General features: G+C 38.0%; 1 protein-coding gene across 5 annotated transcripts in view; it reads left to right on the top strand.

Annotated features, from left to right (window-relative positions):
* Positions 1-20,622, top strand: part of LOC310756606 (uncharacterized protein) — a 43,195-nt gene that overhangs the window by 19,488 nt on the left and 3,085 nt on the right. For 2 of the 5 annotated variants that reach the window (XM_083600947.1, XM_083600945.1), the window contains exons 15-22: positions 974-1,083; positions 1,363-1,453; positions 3,680-3,810; positions 6,538-6,647; positions 6,966-7,134; positions 7,721-7,825; positions 8,556-16,670; positions 20,479-20,573. In XM_083600947.1, the coding sequence (XP_083457073.1) occupies positions 974-1,083; positions 1,363-1,453; positions 3,680-3,810; positions 6,538-6,647; positions 6,966-7,134; positions 7,721-7,825; positions 8,556-16,670; positions 20,479-20,573 (8,926 nt within the window). Of the gene's footprint in view, positions 1-928; positions 1,084-1,362; positions 1,487-3,679; positions 3,811-6,537; positions 6,648-6,965; positions 7,135-7,720; positions 7,826-8,555; positions 16,671-20,478; positions 20,574-20,622 lie in introns of all 5 variants that reach the window. The other 3 variants (XM_083600946.1, XM_083600944.1, XM_083600943.1) reach the window with 2 other exon arrangements.

Below are 20,622 nucleotides of genomic sequence, written 5' to 3'. Positions count from 1 at the left end.
AAAACATGCTGCACATCTAAAAAGACTCGATTAGCCTATGATCAACATATGGAAAGTAGACCAAATTGCTTTATTCTTATACAGATTCCTGTACAGTTTATGAAATCTAGACTGGGGCACAGTTTGTACCAAATTTTTCAGGTGTTAATTTATTCAGGTGTTAATCTTTAATAAAAATACTAATTTGCTATAGATGATTAGTTGCAACTGAGTTCTTGTTTTAGCAATGGATAAAGTATGGAGCCAACTTTTGCCTTCATTCCTTTATGCTGACTTTTGTCTGCTTTATATGAAACATCTATCACATACATGTACTGCGTTGATCACGCAAAACAGATGGGAATGTCCTTAAAATAAAATAAAATAAAAATAATCTTTCACAATAGATTGCATTAATTTTAGCTATTGAAATTACTGTCTGAAATTATTGTGTGCTATTGACAAATTAATTGATATGGCTTGATGCCAGTTTGCAGTGTATGATGCAGACTTGTGACTTCCTCATATTACCTGGAACGAGAGCTTTCTTTAATATTAATGTATAAGCAAGGCTTGCTTCATTTTCATAAAGTGAAAGCATAGCTGAATAATATATGCATAGGTGATGCATTTTATCACATATCAGCTATATCTGAACACTGAAAACCTGTAGTCCTAATTTGGTTATATAAGTGGCTGCCCAAATTATTTTTCTTTGGGTGGGGAAATTGCCTTTGAGATTTTTTATCCTCTATGGCTTCTATTAAAAAGAATAGCATTCAAATTGTCCCCATGTGCTGTGTAGAGAGGGAAATCACAAGGTGAATGATGATATGGAGTGTGTCTATTCCTGCCAATCCTTCATAAGCCTCTGTCTGTATCACTGATCCCCTTTTGCGAATGTGTACAGTATGTTTGTCTGATGTATGATTGCTTTCTTGTGGCACAAAACTGATTGAGGATGACTGGTTCTTTCCTGGCTGCTCTGATCCAGCCATAGTCTCAGGGCAGCAGGAGTTGGAGGAGGAACTGGCCTCAGGTCAAGGGATTGGAAGAATGCAGCCGGAGGGAAGGATGACTGCCCAGTCGAGCAGGAAACTCCAGGTAAGGTGGTTTGCATTTTTGTATGCATATTTATTTGATAGTGTAATCAGTAGAAAGACTTTTCCTATTGTGCTCCACGCATATGTAATTCCTTAATATGTGGAATGGGAGATTGAAAATTGATATGGTGACTTTGGTACTGGTACTATTGAAACATTGCCTTCTTTAATCTATTATTGAAACTCTCCTTAGTGTGGTGTTGGCCATGGATGTTACAATGTACATTTGACTGGTTGTTAATTTCACAATTTTCTTTCTCACCCTCGCCCCCGCATGTAGGACGACTATGGCTTCAATGGAAAACATTGCTATGAAGAGCTGAATGTCACCATGGATAGTACAGATTCAGCTGAAGGAGAGAACATGGGAGGTTGGTGGCCAGAGTACACTTCCCCTAATGCAGGTGTGACAACCACTAGACAGTTTATTAAAGCATGCACAGCATCTGTTTTGTCCCATTTTTGTTTCTCAAATTCAACTAACAAACCATGTTGTGTTGTGTTTGTATCTAAGTTGAATTTTTTTTGGGCTTGCTTTTTTGTTTCATTTTGAAGCATGTGCGTGCTGGATGAACTGTCTAGTTTTGGTTCAAAACTAGAACTCAAATCGTGGTTTTATATCTTGGACTGTCACTTGTGAATAAAGATTATTGTCATTAATGGTAAGATTATTATTTTTTAAGTTCTAGTTCTTTTGTTCTTGTGAAAATGCTTCTAGTCATGTAGTCCACTTGTAGTCTTTCTTTTCCAATTCTGTTTCATGTTCCAGTTCAGAGGTCAGCAAACTTTTTTGGGAGGGGGCCGGTTCACCATCCCCCAGACCTTGTGGCTGGCTGGACTGTGCGCGTGTGCGTGCGCGCATGTGGCGGAAGGGGCTTCTCTCTCCCCCCTCTCCCCCAGCCCCTCCCCTCCCCCTGCCTACCTATGATGCTGCCGGCTGGTTCCGGAGAGGCACTGTCCAAAATGGCGCTCAGCCAGCTCAGCCCAGCCCCCTTCCTCCTCTATGCAGGGCGGGGAGAAGGGCAGGGAGAAGCCAGGAGGAGGGAGGAAGGTATGTGTGTGGGGGAAATGGTACCCCCCAAAAAATGGCGCAGGGGAAAAAAAATTTAAAAAAATTAATGAATAGAATCCACACGATCCACGGACTGTCCACGGGCCGGATCCTGAGGGCAATTGGGCTGGATTCAGCCTGCGGACCATAGTTTGCTGACCCCTGTTCCAGTTCTTAAGATAGCTCTATTTGTATCTCAAGTGATAGTTACGTTGAACAACCTGTACATTTTAGATGCTAATAATGAAGCAAACTTCAGAAAGTAGGGTTGTTCTGCCAAGATCTACTAAAGTTATGAGTTACATTAAAAATAAGAAAATTTCACAGGACATTCCTCTCCAGTGTACTACTGACCTTACAAATTCTGAAATGGGTAGATAATCTGTGCCTCTTGAAATGAAATAAAGGACAGAACAAAGTATTTGCTTTTTAAATTAAATACACAGAAAACTATTTTCAAGAGCTTGATTAAACTAAAAGCTAATAGTTTATATAGTCATACCTCGGGTTGAACGCTTTCGGGTTGTGCTCCGCGGCAATCCAGACGTAACGGAGCATGTTACTTCTAGGTTTCACTGCTCGCACATGCGCATTCGCTCAAAATGACGTCACGCGCATGCGCAGAAGCGGCAAAACGCAACACGCGCAGACGCATCGTCACGTCTTACATTCCATTCAGGATGCAAACGGGGCTCTGGAACGGATCCCGTTCACATCCCAAGGTACCACTGTACTAAGAAGCTCCCCCCAGTTTCTAAAAAAAAACAACCCCAAACCAGTGAGATACTTAATGGTTTGGGCTTCATTTGATTAATCAGGTTTTACTTGTTTAATCATTGGGAAGAATTTTACTAAACTGAGCTCCTATTTGCATCTTAAGCTTGAAGGCATAGTCATTTAAGTTAGTGAAGCTTAAAATAGAATGGATTGATTCCCAGAAGAATTCTGCATGAGAATTCTGCATGAAATGTATAATATTGGACAGTAAAATTAGAGCTGCAATGTTTTGTCAATTGAATTAAAATATCAGGGGAATATCAGACAGTAGATTTCTGTTTTCTGTTTTTAACAAAATAAATTTATTTCAAAAAGTTAATAGCAGATGCAACCTTAGAAAGAGGCATTCTTCAGTTTCTAGAGATGTACCTGATGCAACCCATGTGGTTGTTGTATAAAAACAAAATACAGTGGACCCTCCGGATATGAATTAAATTCGTTCCAGGGGTCAGTCAGCAACCCGAAAAGTCCATAGGCAGAGGCACCGCTTATGCACACGCGTGCGGCACGCAAAGCGTTTCTGCGCATGCACGCGCGCCGAAACCCAGAAGTATACACTTCCGGGTTTGCCACGTTCGTAACCCGAAAGTTACGTATCCAGAGCTATACATAACTAGAGGGTCCACTGTAGTTCTTCAGAATTATTGTTAATATGAACATTTAAAAAGCTTTAATTAAGCAACTAATGGATTATATCATACTATGAGTTAAGTAAAATGTCTTTAAATTGGTGGCAGTTCAAATAAAACGTTTGTTTCACATTAAAAAGGTTTGCGGACTGTCGTGGAAGAATTAGAATTGGAAAGAAATCAGTTGCAAGAACAAATTCTCTTCTTGGAAGAACGTTGCCGGGACTTGGAAGATAGATTGCAGCTCCAGAGCAGACTGGAAGCTCTACAGGTACATGCTAGAATGGGAAATAATGTGAGGAAGGGCATTTAGATGCTTGCTACTATTATAGGGTGTGTGTTTTTTAAGAAAAGAGGGAGATATGCAATAGCAATATTTTAACTTTATAAAAGCAAAACCTTTATTTTACCTTATTTTCTCATACTTTATTCAATCTAAGTAATGCTTAAATCTATATCCATTTTGTTTACCGAAATGCAATTTAAATAATGATGCCTGGATTTCTGCCTCTTAAATCCGTGAGATAGGGGATTACTCATTACATGAAAAGGAGTGCAGAGGAGAGGTGATCATTTCTACCCTACCTCATTGCGCTTTGTTTCTTTAAGTTGTTTTCTGCTAGCCAGCCTTGAAAGTTAATTGAACTGCAACAAAACTGTGTAAAGGAACACAGTGCAGAAAGATAAAGCAGGGGTAAGCATTAGCCAGTTGTTCCTCCAACACACCATTTTATGTAACAAATATACTCTTCTCCTCTGCCACTTCAGATGTGAATTGGGCAGACATAGATAAAATGCATATGGTTGCTGTTTGACATCCAGTTTTGCTCTCAAAACTGTCTTGAGAAGCTTCTCGACATTGCTTCTAAGTCACCAGCTGTTTCATATTTTAAATCAAATTTTATTTAAAAGGGTAAAACATATAATCTACATATGTGTTATATGAGAATAGAATCTATACAGTTTAACTTTCACCCCTTTATTCCTGTTACCATTACTCCTAAGCAGGCAGTCAAAGAAGTTCTATTGGTGACTGCTACATGACTTTGTGGAAACTACATTGTGGTGTTTTACTACATCACCAGTAACTGATTAAAGTGTACATGAACTCACTAAGAGAGAGACCATCCAAAGCGATTGGTGTGCAGTGTCTCCAACAAGCTGAGGACACCTAGTTCTGTTCTGCCCACCATTAGATATTATGTCCAGGTGCAGTAGGGCAAATCCTTAATTAGTGTTGGAGTGCAGAAAGGATTTGATGAAGGCCAACAAATTGAAGTTGAAGCCGAACAAGACAGATTGCATCAGGGGCCACTTGTGACCTAGGAAGGTGGGTTTACTTGCAGTAAAAAGGACCATACTCTCCCCATCTGAAAAAGCAGATTTGCAGACTAGAGTTTGCTACTGCTTCTCGTTCCATTCCTGGATCCACGAGTGACAGCAGGAATAAAGAGTACTTTTGATCAGTTACATCTAATCAATTGGCTGATACTCTTTTCTATTGCTCCCTAGCTAATGTTTGCAAGTGCAATGACTTCACTTTATTAAAATAAGCCTTCCCCATTCATTGGCTGAACTACTGTGAAGTCATGGAATGCTCAAAGATGTTCTGATAGCTAATGAGTTAAACTGCCAGTACAAAGTCCTTGGAAAAGAAGGACTGTGTGTTGTTGGTTGAAGAAAATGCACAAGCAGCATAATGGGTAGCGCAGAGCAGTTGCTCTAGCTTCTTGGAAGATGGGTTACTGTTGTTTCCTGGGTGGTGCAAATGCACCAGCAGGTGCACTAGATTAGCTTCACTCATGTGCCCCCATGCCAACGTCTCTGCCACCTGTTCCGCCCCATTCCTGTATGTGTTTGTGGCCAGGATATTTGTGCATTAGCTCCATCTCACCCAACAAGATGCTTCGGGTGAGAGCCAGGTACTATTACAGCGGGAATAAATTACCCAGGTGTGTGTGTAAATGAATGGAGAATGTGCAGTGTTGTTGACAATACACTGTAGCCCCAAAACAGACCCATGAAAGTCATAAGTTCATGAAAGACAAGAAAAATATACAATGAACATAGTTTTCTAAGTTTTATACAAACAGTGTGCAATTTTAAATATTAATATGTTCGTCTAAAGGTTCGACTAATAGCTTCCTTAACATACTAAAATGCATGTGTGAAATGAGGAGTCACTCAAAATATTTTTCTCATGCAGCAGAATGTCAATGTATATTGCATTGTAACAGAGCATTTCAATACAGGTGGCATTTGGTGTAGAGGAAGAAGGGCAGCTATTGAGGGCTGTACAGGTGTGTCCTGCCCATTCCCAAGTGATAGTTTATTTTACATAGAAGTGATATTTTGTGTCTAACCTACCCAGCATTTAATGACAATTTTGGATTTTTCTGAGCTTCTTCTGGTTTTGGATGGTGTGTTTTTGCAGTTTAATCTTGTATGTTAGTTTTGTGAAGCTGGGTAGACTAACATATTTAGATGCCATAATAAATTGACTGTGTCAGTGGAGCTTGCTTCATTCCCTGTGGATTACATTCCAGAATTTATTTTACATCTTGCTACTTCACACACTGGTTGATTTTTGGACAAGTGCAAAGAAAAACAAATATAATTCAGTTAATTCTGTGTGGATCAGTTATGCTAAAATTAAAATTCTGTTAGGCATCACTGGAGCTTCTTAAAAACATGCCTTTTTTTAGCAACATCTGTTAAAAGTAAGCTCCTCCCACACATTGCATGTTTGCATGGTGTGCTTTTATTTGAAGTCAATATTATAGGATGTCTCTTTCCATGTTGGTTGTCACAGGATAAGATCACCAGAAATGAGTCATTTGAAACGGAATCTCACTGCTTCTACTGGGAACAAAGATTTCTGATGACATTTTGCTGGTAGTAAATGAGCTATAATGGTAGAATCTAACTCACGTAGTTCAAAGATAACCCTGTTTTATAGTCAGTGCAAATACCAGCTGTGTAAATGATTTTCTTACAGAATGAAAATGACCGTTTACAGTCCCAGCTTACACAGCTGCGCAACCAGCAAGCACGTGATGCAGAAAAACACCAAGTTCTTGTTTCCAGTTTGAATGAGCAACTGAAAGGGTAAAATAGAACATTTATAGTCCCTCCCCAGCCTCCCTACCCTATACCCCATATGTTATTCAGATCCAAATGTTGGTGTATATGTTGTCAAATGTTTTTAAACTTTTACCTGCTGCAGATAATTGAAGGGGGGAAACCCTTTCATAAAGATTATTTTCATTCTTAGTTTTTTTTTCTTGCAATTGATGGAATAGTTGATCTTGCTTTTGGATATAGACAGGGAGCTATGTCTTTAAATGTTTCCCATAGTACAGTTGATGTCCACATATATTTGAGAATGTTTATCATAATATATTTGATCATTTCTTTTATTGGCAGATTAAGTGAAAGAAATGGCTTGCTTGAAACTTTGCTTGGGGAAAAGGAGCAAAAGCTTTCAAGTACAAATGAAAAGCTAGAACAGGCAGAAGACATGAGAAAGTCAATTCATGAGAGAGACCTTCTAAACAAAGAACTAAGTGAAAAGCTTTTGCAGAGGGAACAAAAGGTGAGTTGTTTACAGTTCTGAGTCAGTCAAGTTGTACAGTGGTACCTTGGGTTAAGTACTTAATTCGTTCTGGAGGTCCGCTCTTAACCTGGAACTGTTCTTAACCTGAAGCACCACTTTAGCTAATGGGGCCTCCCGCTGCCGCCGTGCCGCCAGAGCACAATTTCTGTTCTCATCCTGAAGCAAAGTTCTTAACCCGAGGTACTATTTCTGGGTTAGCGGAGTCTGTAACCTGAAGCGTATGTAACCCGAAGCGTATGTAACCCGAGGTACCACTGTATTGTGTTCTGGGTCAAGCAATTTGCCATCTTTGGTAAATATTCAGTAGTTCTTTGAACATTTAATTGCTCCCTCCCCAGGCATTTTGGAAATCCCTACAATCCCCCTATGTGTGAACCAACAATTGGAGCATATTATAAACACTGGTAAAGTTAAGTAAATTAGTTAAGTAAATTTCCATAGGTTGTACCCTGAACTAAATAAATGTCAGTATACTTATATAATGGACAATATTGTCCTTTTGTCACAATTGAATTGAATTGTCACAATTGAAAACAGTGAATAATGTTTCCCTCCCTGAAACTAGCTAGAAGATGTCCAGAAGAAGTGCAGTGCTTATGGAGAAGAGTGTGCAGAACAGAAAGCAGTTATTACTGCATTAACAGAAAAAATAACCGCCTTTCAAGAAAAGGTAAAAAAGGGCAAACTTTTGTTGTGGCTTCTTACATAAATAGGTTGGATTCAATGAAGTTGTATGGTTTGTGCAAGGATTTCTGCTTTGGCAACATAGTTCACCCTCCCCTCTTTCTTCCCCTCTCCCAATTTGCTCCAGACCCTCCCGGAACAGGTTTGAAGTGGAGGCATGCAGGGGTAGTAGAGAAAGGGCAAGTTGTCCAAGTGGAAGTCCTTGGGTAAACAGAGCAACTTCATTAGATACAATCCATTGTCTGTTTAGTGATATATGTAATATATGACCAATAAAATAACAAATAGCTATAAACAGAACTATAAAAGTAGTTTCATTAGCCCAAGGAAACTTAGAGGCTCATTTTCCCTGAAAAGCAGCTCCTTATGCATCATATCAAAATGTAGTTGAAACAAAGTAAGATGGCAACAGTATATGGTATACACATCATATCATGTATATATGATATGGTATACAATAAGATGCGACAACAGTTAAAAGAAGAAGTATATGGCAACAGTATATTATATGGAAATAGGAGGTGGCCACTCATCCAGTTGGGGGCGGGGAGAAAAGGAAAATTAAATTGCGTTAGCACCATCCCTTTGCTACTTCCTCAAAATTATGGCTTTCTGGGTGAACCTAAACATCTATTTGGATTCCAACTACAAATAGTACTGTTGAGTTAATATTAAATTTTGGGCACTTAGACATTTTCCTTTATTTTTGTTTTCAGACCATAAAACAGGATGCTGCCATAGAATTAATGCAACTGGATCTTGAACAGACAAATGAAGAACTTGATAGATTAAACACAAGTCATTTAGAAGAGAGGTCTCAACTAATTCAAGACCTCCAGAGGCGTGAAAGAGAATTTGACAACCTCAGAGAGGTTTTAGCTGAAAAAGACAAAGAAATTTCTGCTATTACTTCAAATATAAATGCGTATTCTGAGCAGATTAATATTCTGAAATGCCAGATCAAGTGCAAAGAGGATGAAATGCGAGACATGGAAGAAGCACTGTCCAAGGCTGAAAGGGAAGCCCAGTTGCTGAAAGATGTACAAACCGAAGATGTGAACAGTGCAGGCAGAAAGCTTTCAGAACTTTCTGAGCAGTTAAGTGCAATAAAATCAGAACTGGCAGAGGTGAAAATTGAAAACGCTACTAAAACCAAAGAGAATGAAGAATTTGTTAGGCAAATCAAAGAGACTAGCCAAACAGTTAAAGATCTTCATTCTGCAATCAAGACTCGTGATGTTACTTACAACAACAAACTCATGGAGTGTGAGTCACAAATTAAATTGCTTAAAGAACAAATAAGTAAATCAGCTAAAAAATTGCAAGAAACAGAAATAAAATGTAAGGAGGAAACAGACCATCTTAAATCCCAGGTCGATGAACATATCTCTGCAAAGGAGAAATTGAACAAATTACTAAAAGACAAAGAAAACAAAGAACAAAGTTTTGTGAATGAGCTGAAATCAGTGAAAGATTCACACAACCAGCTCACTTTAGAAAATGCTAAAAAAGATGAAGATTTAGCTAATTTATCCAGACAACTTGCTGAACATACTGAGCATCTAGAAATTGTCAAAAAGTCACTGCAAGAAAAAGCAGAGATTGTGATATCCCTAAAAGACAAGCTCAAAGTTGTGGAGCAGCAAAATGAACAGGAAAAGCTTAAGTTAGTTAGAGAACTGAATAGCAAGGAAATGCAGTGGAGAGAAGTTAATAATGAGCTGCATGAAAAACATGAAATAATTAATCAGATGGAAACCGAAAGACAAACTGTCATCATGACTAACAAGCAGTTACAAGCAGCTCTTGAGCAGAAAGAAAAAGGTTTTGCAGATCAGCTTAAAGCCAGTGAAAAGCTTAGAAATGAGATACATACTATGGAGAAAGAGAAGCAACAGCTGATTAGTGAGAATGAGAGTTTGTCAAAATTGCTGGATGTGAAAGAGTGTGAACTGTTATCGCGTGCTCAATCCATGGCTGAGTTGGAGAGTAAGTTGTGTGCCAATGCCACAGAACACCAGAAAATGCTTTCAGAGGTCAGTCACGATAAAGAGACTTTAAGAAGGAAAGTTGAAGAACTCTCAGGCCTTCTAAAGCAGAAAGAAAATTCACTTGCAGAGCAGTTACTGGGGAAAGAGAAACAGTGTGGCATTTTAGCTGATGAGCTCTCCAGAAGCAGAGAGATAACAAAGGAATTGGAGAAAGAAAGACAGTCTTATATCACTCAGTTAAAGGATGAGCAGCAAAACAAAGCATTGCTTCGGACAGAGTATGATAAAATGGTCCAACAGCTTAATCGGGAGGAGGAAAAAACCTCATCATTACAGAAACAGGTTAAAGACCTAGAAAAGGAGCTTAAAATAAAAAGCAGATCTATTGAAGAAAAAACTGAGCATGGTGATGCATTACTTAAGCAAGTAAAAGAAAAGCAAGCTATCATGACTGTGTTAGAAAAAGAAGTAGAAAAGCTTAAATGTGATAACATAAAGCTATCTCAACAGGTTGAAGACAAAGACAGTACTCTATTATTTAAAGGGGTGGAGTTTGAAGATCTTTGCAGGCAGATTTCACAAAAAACAGAAGAGTGTACCAAATTAAATGATCAGCTAGCACTATTAGTCAAAGAAGTGGATGTTTTGAAACATGAGAAGGATAGTGCTTTGGCTGTTTGCAATGCTAAGTCAAATGAATGCGATGCTTTTCAGCATCAGTTAACACAACATCAGTCTGAAATTGTGTCCACAAAACATGAAGCTCATATGCTGAAATTAGAAAATGAAAAATTGAAAGCAGATATAGAAATAGCCAGTGCTACATTAATGAAAAATTGTGAAGGACTAGTGCCCTTAAGTGCACAGTTGTCTCAGCAAACTAATAATATTTTAGTTTTTATGGATCAAATTGATACCTTAGTTAGTGAAATGAAAACATTAAAAAGCAGTTTTTGTGATAAAGAGGCTCTTCTTTCCCAGAGGGAAGTTTTGATACAGGAAATGAAAGAAAACAAAGATGTAGATGAAAAGCATAATTTGCAAATTATTTCAGATTTGCAAAGCCAAGTACAGGTTCTAGATAGTGAAGTTAGTCAACTTACTCAGGAAGTGCAAGAGAAAGAGAATAAATTTAAGAAGCAAGATGAAGAGTTAAAATTACTTAAAAGTAAATCTGACGAGTCTAATTTTCTTAGAGTTCAACTGTCTGAGAATATGGAAATAATTTCTGATCTCCAGAGTCAACTTAAAAATATGATAGAAAACAATGAAGTATTAAACAAGTCAATTACAGAGAAAAATAACTTTTTAAAACAAAAGGAGAAGGAATGTGTTGATTTACAAACATGTATTTCTGAGACTTCCTCTGTGCAGCATAAACTTGTACAGTGTTTGACCTCTGAAGCAGAAATATTAAAAGCAGTCATTGTGGAGAAGGAGTTAGCAGTGAATAACATTTCACTGATTAACAGTGAACTGAAGGCTGAACTTGAAGATAAAAAGAATGAATGTGAGACTTTGAAGACGCAAGCTACTGATGCAGAAGAATCAAATCTTTGTTTGAAAAAGGAAATAAGTGATCAGAATAAATTAATAAACGACATTAGCCAGGTGCTAGCAGAAAAAGAGGCTTCTGTTTTGGATCCTACTAATCTTGTGAAAACCCTAAGAGAGGAACTAAAAATAAATGAAGAAAAGTCACAGTTAATTTCTCAACTTCATAGTCAAAGAAATGAACTGAAGCAAGAAATTCAAAAGTTAAAAGAACTAGCCCAGGAAAAAGAAAACATTTTCTTAACTTTGCAGGGCAAATTTGATGCTCTGTATGAACAAAAAAATGAACTCAGTGCTTCCCTGAGTAAAAAAGAAGAGATTATCACTGGGTTTCTTAAAGATATCGGTGTTCAACTATCAGAAAGCAATGTTCAGGCTCTTACCAACGATACTGAGCTACTTAGAGAAGAGCTAGATAAAAATGCTGCTACACTAAAAAAGCTTTTGCAAGAGAAGGATGGAAGCATTGCCAGTAGCCAGATGAAAATTGACTCTCTGATAATAGAAATTGAATCTGCAAAATTAGAGCACCATAAAGCATTAGAACAAGTTGAGCTGTGGAAGCAAAATATTCAAGAGAGAGAGAGAGCTCTACAGGTTGTGCAGGAAAAATGCACTGAACAGGCTAATCATATTGAATATTTAAATTCTGAGGTCATAGAAAAATTGCAACAACAAATAGATTCTTTAATAAATGATAAAGCTCTTTTACAAGAGAACTTTGATAAACTGAATCTGGAAAACAAAGACTTGGTTAAGTACCAGAAGCAATTAGAGGAAAAATCTAAAGAGCTAAAAGAACTTCATGAAAAATTAGAAGCCAGTGAGAACAGATGGGTAGCAGAACTTGCTAGGGCAACTCAGCAAAATGACGTTAATCTTGAGCAACTGAGTAATTTAGAAAGGAAACTGAAATCAAAAGAGGATCAAATTCAGTCTTTGCATCAAGAACAGGACATTATTCAAACAGAGTTGGCCAAACTTCTGTCTGCATTGTCAAGTAGTAGGTACTTCCTCAAAGACAGTGACAGTGACACTGGTCAGCAAGTAGCTAAGACTGTATTGGAAAAATTCTCTGCTGTGATAGATACTATTATCAGCAAAGAAGCTGAAGCAATGGCACTGCAGCAGACTATTTTAGAGAGAGAGGACGAAGTACGTCACCTGAATAATCAGCTAGAAAGCATGTTGTCCTTGAAGGAAGAGAAAGAGTTGATGCAGAATGACTTTAAAAAGGCCAAAGCTGCTGACCAATCTGAGATTGAACATCTGTTAAACGAACTGAGTACTGCTAAGGATGCATTACGTAGGCAGCAATCTGTCTGTGAAGAAAAGGACATTGCATTATCAAACATGAGGAAGGAGGTGGTTTTCCTCCAGGAGAAGACAGATAAATTAGAAAAAGAGCTTGAAAGTAGTTGCAAGACACTGAACACCGAATGTCAAAAAGCAGCAAAACTTTTAGAAGAAATAGAGCATAAAAACCAGATGATAGAAAACTTTAGTTCCCAAACTAACCAACAGAAGGATTTAATTACTTCTCTAAGCCAGCAGTTAAAAGAAAAGGATTGCTCAGTTACTCAAGTCATGGAATCCATGTCTAATGAAATGGTAAAATTCTCTGAGGAAAAAAATATGCTTGCTATCGAATTACAACAACTAGAAGCCATAAGGAAGAGCATGACAGAAGAGATAAGTACATTATCACAGCAGGTAGAAGAATATAAGAAAGAACTTGAACTCAATCAAGTTGTGTTGACCAACAAAGAAGCTACCATAAAAGACTTGGTGTGTGAGAAGGCGCAGCTAAATATTACTTTGGAAAAAATAAATCAAGAAAAAGAGAATCTGAAAAAGAAACTTCAAGCAGCTTTGCTAATAAGGAAGGACTTAATTCAGAAAAATGAGAAGCTTGATAAAAAGACAGAATGTTTTCTGGAGCAAATTGATGACTTAGTAAAGCAGGTTGAAAATGCTGAAGCTCACAACAAAGATCTCGAATCCCAACTTGAAGGACTGAAGACACAATTGTTAGAAAAAGATGTGAAGATAAATGACATGAGTGAAACCTTATCAGCCAAGGCAGAACACTTGGAGCAGCTGGAGAAAGCAGTTACAGAATTCAAAGCTACTATAGCTGAACAAAAAAGTATGTCTGATAAGAACTTGATCTATCTTCAAGAGAAGGATTGTCTGCTTGCACAAATGGAGTCTGTGCTGAATGAGAGAGATCAAATGCATAGAGAGGAACGTTCACAACTTTTCTTAACCATAGAAAATCTCAAAGGTGAAATAGCAAAGAGAGATGAAACATTCAAGGAAACGAATGGGTCGGAAGCTACCCTAAATACCGAAAGTTCCTGTAGTAACGAAACACACCAACCTAATGAAATGAATCCAGTCACTGAGTTGCAGAAAGACAAGGAAATCCTGCAAAAGAAACTTAAGGCACTGCTTGTGGTCCGCAAAGAAAACACTAAACAAATTCAGAAGCAAAAAGAAGAGCATGCTAAGCTACGAGTAGATTTTAATGAACTAACAAAAGACTTTGAGCTCATTAAAAAAGAAAAGCAAGCACTCCAGGAGATTCATCAGAGAAAGTGTGAAGAATTTGACTCCAATTTATTGCTTTTATACTCTCTGCAGAAAAGGTTGGACACCGATACATCTCTTAGGCACAGTGAAAATGCTCAGCAGAAAACATTAGAGTCCGGGGAGCTAAATGTGAAAGCTGATGTCAGGGTTGAAAAATCAGGAAAGACGGTAAGTATGGTGACAATGGAAGAGTCTGAGATGGCGAAACTTCATGAGAACTATGCTAGACTTATGGAAGAAAAAGAAAAGTTTAAGGAAGAGTTAAAAGAGAAGTCACTTGAACTTGGTAGCGTACAGCAAGAAGCAGTAAAACTGAAGATTTCTGTTGAGCAACAGGAACAACAGTATAAACAAGAGAGAGACAATATGTTGATTGAACAAGGTCTGCTTAAGCAACAACTAGAATCATATAAAAATGAATTGCAAGCTGTTAAAACTATGGTTGAAACTGTGACTAATGAAAAGAGTCAACTCCACAAAAAACATGAAGATCACCTAACAAGTCTGAAAGAAACTGAAAGACATCCCAGTGAAGAAAACAAGCAACTACTGATGGAATTCAGTATGCTGTGTGAGAAGGTTTTGCCAGTTTCTAGTGCATACAAAAATGTGGCAGGTGTAAGAGAGGATGCAAAAACTGTGTGGCCGCATTCTGATAATGCACTGGAGAACAGTGTTCAAGGCCCAGACTTCTGTAGTTCATTGGAAGATGTCACTTGCACAGAAAGAGAATCGCTAGATGTCACTAATACAGAAATAAAAACATTAACTGAAAGAATAGGTGATCAAGATCCTCTACCAATAGAAATGTCTCGGGAACGGATAGAAGAAAATGTAAATGGCAGAAGCTATCAACCTCAACTGCAGAAGTATGATGCTGAAGAGAAAAACAGGGAACGTCTCCAGAGAAAGCTCCAAGCTGCTTTAATATCACGTAAAGAAGCACTGAAGGAAAACAAAACACTTAAAGATCAAATGGAGTTACTGGTTTTGGAAAACAAAGAGTTGATTGGTAAGGTTCACACCCTTGGACAGCTGAGGTCTGAGTTGGGTAGAGAAAAACAAAACTTGAGTACTGCACTGTATAAAGAGGAGACTCTTGTGGCAGAAAATGCTAGATTGTTAATTGAAAATGAAAATCTAACTGCTGCGTGTGAGAGTCTGAAGTCTACCATGCAGACCATAGGGCAAGAGAAGGAAGCTTTTTCTTTTCAATTGAATTCCTTAAAAGATTCTCAGACAGTTGAATTAACAGGCTGGAAAGCTAAACACAGTGAATTAAAGCAAGAGTATGAGTCTCTGCTTCAGGCCTATGAGAATATTAGTAGTAAAATAGCAGAAATGAGGCACATTATTGATGTCACTAGAAAAGAAAAGCAGGAAGCTCTTCACAGAGTAAATGAGAGAGAATCTGATACACATAAACTTAAGGAGCTGCTTCAAAAAGCAGCTGATGAAAGTGTACAACTGAAACAGCTGACTGAATCTAAACAGAAGGAAATAAGTGAGCTAAAGATTGCAGCTGAAAAACAAGCATCTGAGCACAAGTTGTGCTTGGAAGACTATCAAATAAAAATTGATGAATCTGTTCTTCAGAGCAAGCAGCTAATTGAGGAAAATAAGCAATTAAAGGAACTTTCTGAAATTTTAAAGCAAACCTTGGAGAAAACAGAGAAGGAAAATGAGGAGCTTTCTAAGGATTTTAGTCTAACAAAATCTGCTCTCGGGGACCTCCAAACACGGTTGGAATTGAACAAGTGTGATGTGCAGTCCAAGATAAGTGATTCCCTCTGTGAAAGAGAGTCATTATTAAAACACATTCATTTGTTAAATGAGGGGATTTCAGAAAAAGAGAAAAACATGTTGATCTTAAAGCAAGAGAACAAAACTTTGTTAGAAAGGTTGAAAGATGCTGAAAAATCTCTGCATCAGAAGGAAAGTTCTTTATTAAAGTTGGAAAATGATTGTAAAAATCTTAATCAGGAAATAGTCAGTCTTGGTGAAAGAATTAAAATATTAGAGGATGATAAATGTCTCTTACAAGAAGAATTAGAAAATGTTCAAGAAATATCTTATAAAGTAAAAAATGAGAGAGAATTTTTGGAGACAGAGTTGCTCAACCACATCAAAAAATTGGATCAAACAACAGACAGACTGAAAGCCACACAGATACAAAACAGCCTCCTTGTAGAGCAGTTGGAAAATTTGAAAGCAGAGAAATGCAACACAATAAGAGAAAAAGAAGAGCAGCAGCATCTGGTCAGAGTATTTGAAGAAAAACTGAAAACTGCTCAGAGAGACAATCATGAGACAAAAAACAAAACTAAAGAGTTGCAAGAACTTTTGAGGGGAAAACAACAGGAGATCAACCAGTTGCAAAAGGATTCTATTAAATACCAGGAGATGATATTGGACTTGGAAAAATCTGTGAAATTGTCACATTCAGAAAGTGAAAAAATTGAGAAAGATTTAAACAGTGCAGAAGGAAAGCTTGCAAAATCAAATGAAGAGCTGCAGAAGCTAACTGAAAAACTCTCTTTACAGAATATCTCACTGTATGAGTCAAAGGCTGCAATAGAGCGACTTGCAAATGACAACCTACGTAGTAAAAATGAACTTAAAAAGAAAGAAAACAGAATATCAAATCGAAAGAGAGAATACGAGAGCCAATTGGAGTTCAGCCTTCAGCAGGTAAAAGCAGCTTGCCTCGTTTCCTCATAAAAGGGGATCAGGGAGCTTTTTCTGGCAGTGACACTGGAAGTATTAAGAGAAGCATGGGCAGCAAAGTGTGGATCATTAGCAAGCAGGGAGCCAACTTCATTGGCAGAGAAGGTATCTTTTGTCTTGTCCTGCCAGAGTTGTGATGAGAGGAGCTGGACCTCCTGTGTGATGAGTAGATTTACTTTGTGGGATGCTGGAGCCAATGGGATGGGCTATGTCCTCATCACGTGAGGAGCAAAGAATTGTGTGAAGCAGGCTGGACTCCTGAGTTTTTTCCTCCTGCCTGACGCAGCAGTCATACCTCCTGGCTCTCCTTTTTCGTCAGATAAGTCTATCTTGTTTCATCTCATCTTCACCTCCTTGTCATTTTCTCTAGATTTCTGTCTTTAACAAATAAACAAACACTTCTCCTCAGACCTCTCATTTAAAGTCTTTTGGTGGCTATCACCACAGCTAGACGAGTGTCATAACTTTCTGCTCTTTCGACAGCTTGACATGTGTTTTTCATAAAGACAAGGTGGTTTTACATACAGTTTCTTCCTTTCTTCAGTACTCTCTAGATTTCGTGTTCAACAAGAACTGGTTTTACCAATCTTTTGTCCTAACGCTAAATATCCCAGGGAAAAAGCATGACATTCCTTGGACGCATGCAGAGCTCTGAAAGTATACATTCATTGGACAAAAAATAGACTTTGTATTTTTATCCTTTCACCCATCGTCCTTGGGGCTTAGGGTCAGCAGTGCTACTTTGGTGAGGTGGATTAGAGCCTGTATTTTCTTTGCTTATGATTGCCTCAAATTGCCCCAGCCAACTCAGGGGCTTCTGCACTCCACAAGGTCAGCTTCCACCTCTGCAGCCTTCATTGCTAATACACCCTTGCTGGATATCTGTAAAGCCTTCGCCTGGTCGTCCACCACCACTTTTATCAGACATTATAAACTGGACTGATTGTCTGCAGCTGAGGCAGTCTTTGGCCATACAGTTCTCCATCAGGTTTTACAACCGGTGCATCTTCAGATCTGGGACCCACCCATTTTCTGTTCATCTGCTGTGGTATGTCCCATCATATTGGCTCCAGCATCCCATGAAGTAAATAGAACAATTGGTCTTACTTGAAGTGTGGATTTGCTATTAGGGATGCTGGAGCCAAGGGAGATTTCCGATGCACTTTACAGAAGATATAGTCTATTGATAATAATATCTTTGCCTTTCAGATACCTAGTACATTTCTTCCTTTAGATTTTTGAGCCATGGAGGGAAGAAGTAGGCAGACCTTTTATTTCAGTGACTCCATCAGTGTTTGCCTCTTGGCAAATCCGGAAAACTGAGGAGTCCAGCCTGCTTCACCCAATTCTTTGCTCCTGCCTAGCGTCACATGACAAGGACATAGCCCATCCCATTGGCTCCAGCATCCCTACTCGCAAATCTACACTTCAGGTAAGACCAATTGTTACATATCTGTGCCCCAGAAGTTTTCTGAGGCTTAGATATGTTGATCCGAGGTCCGCGAGTATGTTGGAGTCCCCTCCCTTCTTTGCACTTAATTAGAAATAAACGCAAGAAGAAACATGTTTTGTCCTGGCTAAGAAAAAAGCCTAATTTTCCAGCCAGAATTTGAAAGAAAAATTGTTTTAAAAACAATGGAATGCAATGGAAATATAGAAGTTCCACATAACATTACCAACTTCTGTATCATTTTTAATTATTTTGTCCAAGGGATTGGAAATGGTTGCTCTTAATTAATCTCATCAATAGTTGCTTGTTTTCTTCACTGACATGTCTTAACATCTCTTTCATATTGAATAATTCTATATTTGATTTCTCTAGGTTGCTTATGAATTCCTCTCTCTTGTCTCATATCTTCCAACACAATTTTAAAATGCTTTGCTTCTTCTTGACTTTTTGACAAACTTTGTTGTTAATTGTGAAAATTATTTTATTATTTCCTTTCCATGATCAAACTTGCCTGGGGAGTTGTCCTACCACAAAATCCAATTTAATCAATTTCTGAGGACTATATATTGTGGGACTGCTTTTTTCCCCTGAAGAGATGTCCAACCTTTTCTGCAGAGAGTATAAAAGCAATAAAATGGAGTCAAATTCTTCACATTTTCTCTGATGAATCTCTTGGAGTGCTTTCTTTTCTTTTTTAGCAAGCTTCTCTTTTAAAGCCAAGGATGACAGCAGTACTCTCATTCCAGCCTTTCTTTTGGGTTCTTGTTATGGTTGAAAAAGCAACCATAACAGCATAGTATTTTTTATACAGTCATACCTTGGATCTCAAATGCCTTGGGTCCCGAACAAATTGGCTCCTGAACAATCAAAACCTGGAAGTGAGTGTTCCGGTTTTTAAATGATTTTTGGAAGTCGAACGTCTGGCGCGGCTTCTGCGGCTTCCTATTGGCTGCAGGAGCTTCCTGCAGCCAATCAGAAGCCACACTTTGGTTTCTGAAAGTTTTGGAAGCTGAACGAACTTCCGGAATGGATTCTGTTCGACTTCCAAAGTACGACTGTATTGGCAAATGGTAGGTCAGGGGCAGACACCAGCAGAAATAGTTGTGTGTTGTTTTAGGACAGTAGTTATCAAACTTTTTTTAACTGGGCCACAAATAGTTGTGTGTTGTTTTAGGACAGTAGTTCTCAAACTTTTTTTATCTGGGCCACACTTTCAGATTAAAATTTGCTTGTGCCACTCCAATTTTTTTTTTTTATTCGTAAGAAATATATTGGAAAACCAAAAGAAACAACTAGCAGTGCTTGATTTATAACATAAAACACAGCTACTTTATATTATCATTATTATTATTATTATTATTATTAGAATTTATTGACCGCACTATACCCGGAGGTCTCAGGGCAGTTCACAGAATAAAATGTGATCATAGGACACCCAAAAAGTATAAAGCAACGCAGCTACATAAGAACATGAATCAACCCCAAAATAGAATTATAAACGAGCCCCTTACGTAAGTACCTTAAGTATGTGTACAAACTCAGTGAGAGGTGTGAGCTTGGTTTTGCCCGGTAATCTCATTTATATTATATTATATTATATTATATTATATTATATTATATTATATTATATTATATTATAATTTGAGACAAACTCCATATCTAACCAAATTCTGCATTTTAAAAAAATTGATATTCTACTAAACTATAGTTTCCTACACTGAAATGTTTAAATGTTTCTTTGATTGCCCTTGAATCTTCCTGCCACATTTATCATTCTTTCCTGCACCACACCCTTTGAGAAACATTGTTTTACGAGATTGATCTGTTCTCAAGTCTTCTCAGGGTACAAGAAAACTCATGAGGTTTGCCTAGTGCTGCGAACCACATTTTCTTCACACTGGTATACTGTCTTAGGTCTTGTTAACAGCTCTGCTTTCCACGGTCCAGGCTGACAGAGGTTTCCACCTTTAAGAAGGACATTCAGGTCTGCTGATTTCCGCTCTTAAGAAAGACATTCAGGTCTGATTAAACAAGGAACCAGTTTCTTATCTAAAGTTTGCTTTCACTCCACTCCATAGTTCTTCAGAGCTATCACTTCTGTCATGCACCCAGTTTCTCCCCTGCGTTCCAGAAGTCTTCCTAACAATTGTGCGCATGCATCCTTCTTACTTTAATTATTCATTTTGGAATTAATATAAACAGCTACATGGAAGTGTTTGCATACAGTACTATGTTGTGAAATAAGTTAATGTTACTAGACAAACAATATTTTAATTTTATGAAGTTTCCACATAAGCAGCATATCCACATTGCTCTGTTTAGGGTGCGACTCAAGCAGAATTTCCTCCAGGAGCTCCTCAAGAAAGAGCTGAAGTCATTGAAATGGACAACATGGACTTCATTGAAATCAACGGAAGGTCAGAATTATTTCTACTCCTTTGTAAAGTATGATTTATTAACTGGTCT

The sequence above is a fragment of the Podarcis filfolensis genome (assembly GCF_964270895.1).
Source record: "Podarcis filfolensis genome assembly, chromosome: 1".
In the NCBI taxonomy this organism is placed as follows: domain Eukaryota; kingdom Metazoa; phylum Chordata; class Lepidosauria; order Squamata; family Lacertidae; genus Podarcis; species Podarcis filfolensis.
Note: the sequence above shows the minus strand (reverse complement) of the source record. Positions and strands in the feature narration are given on the sequence as shown.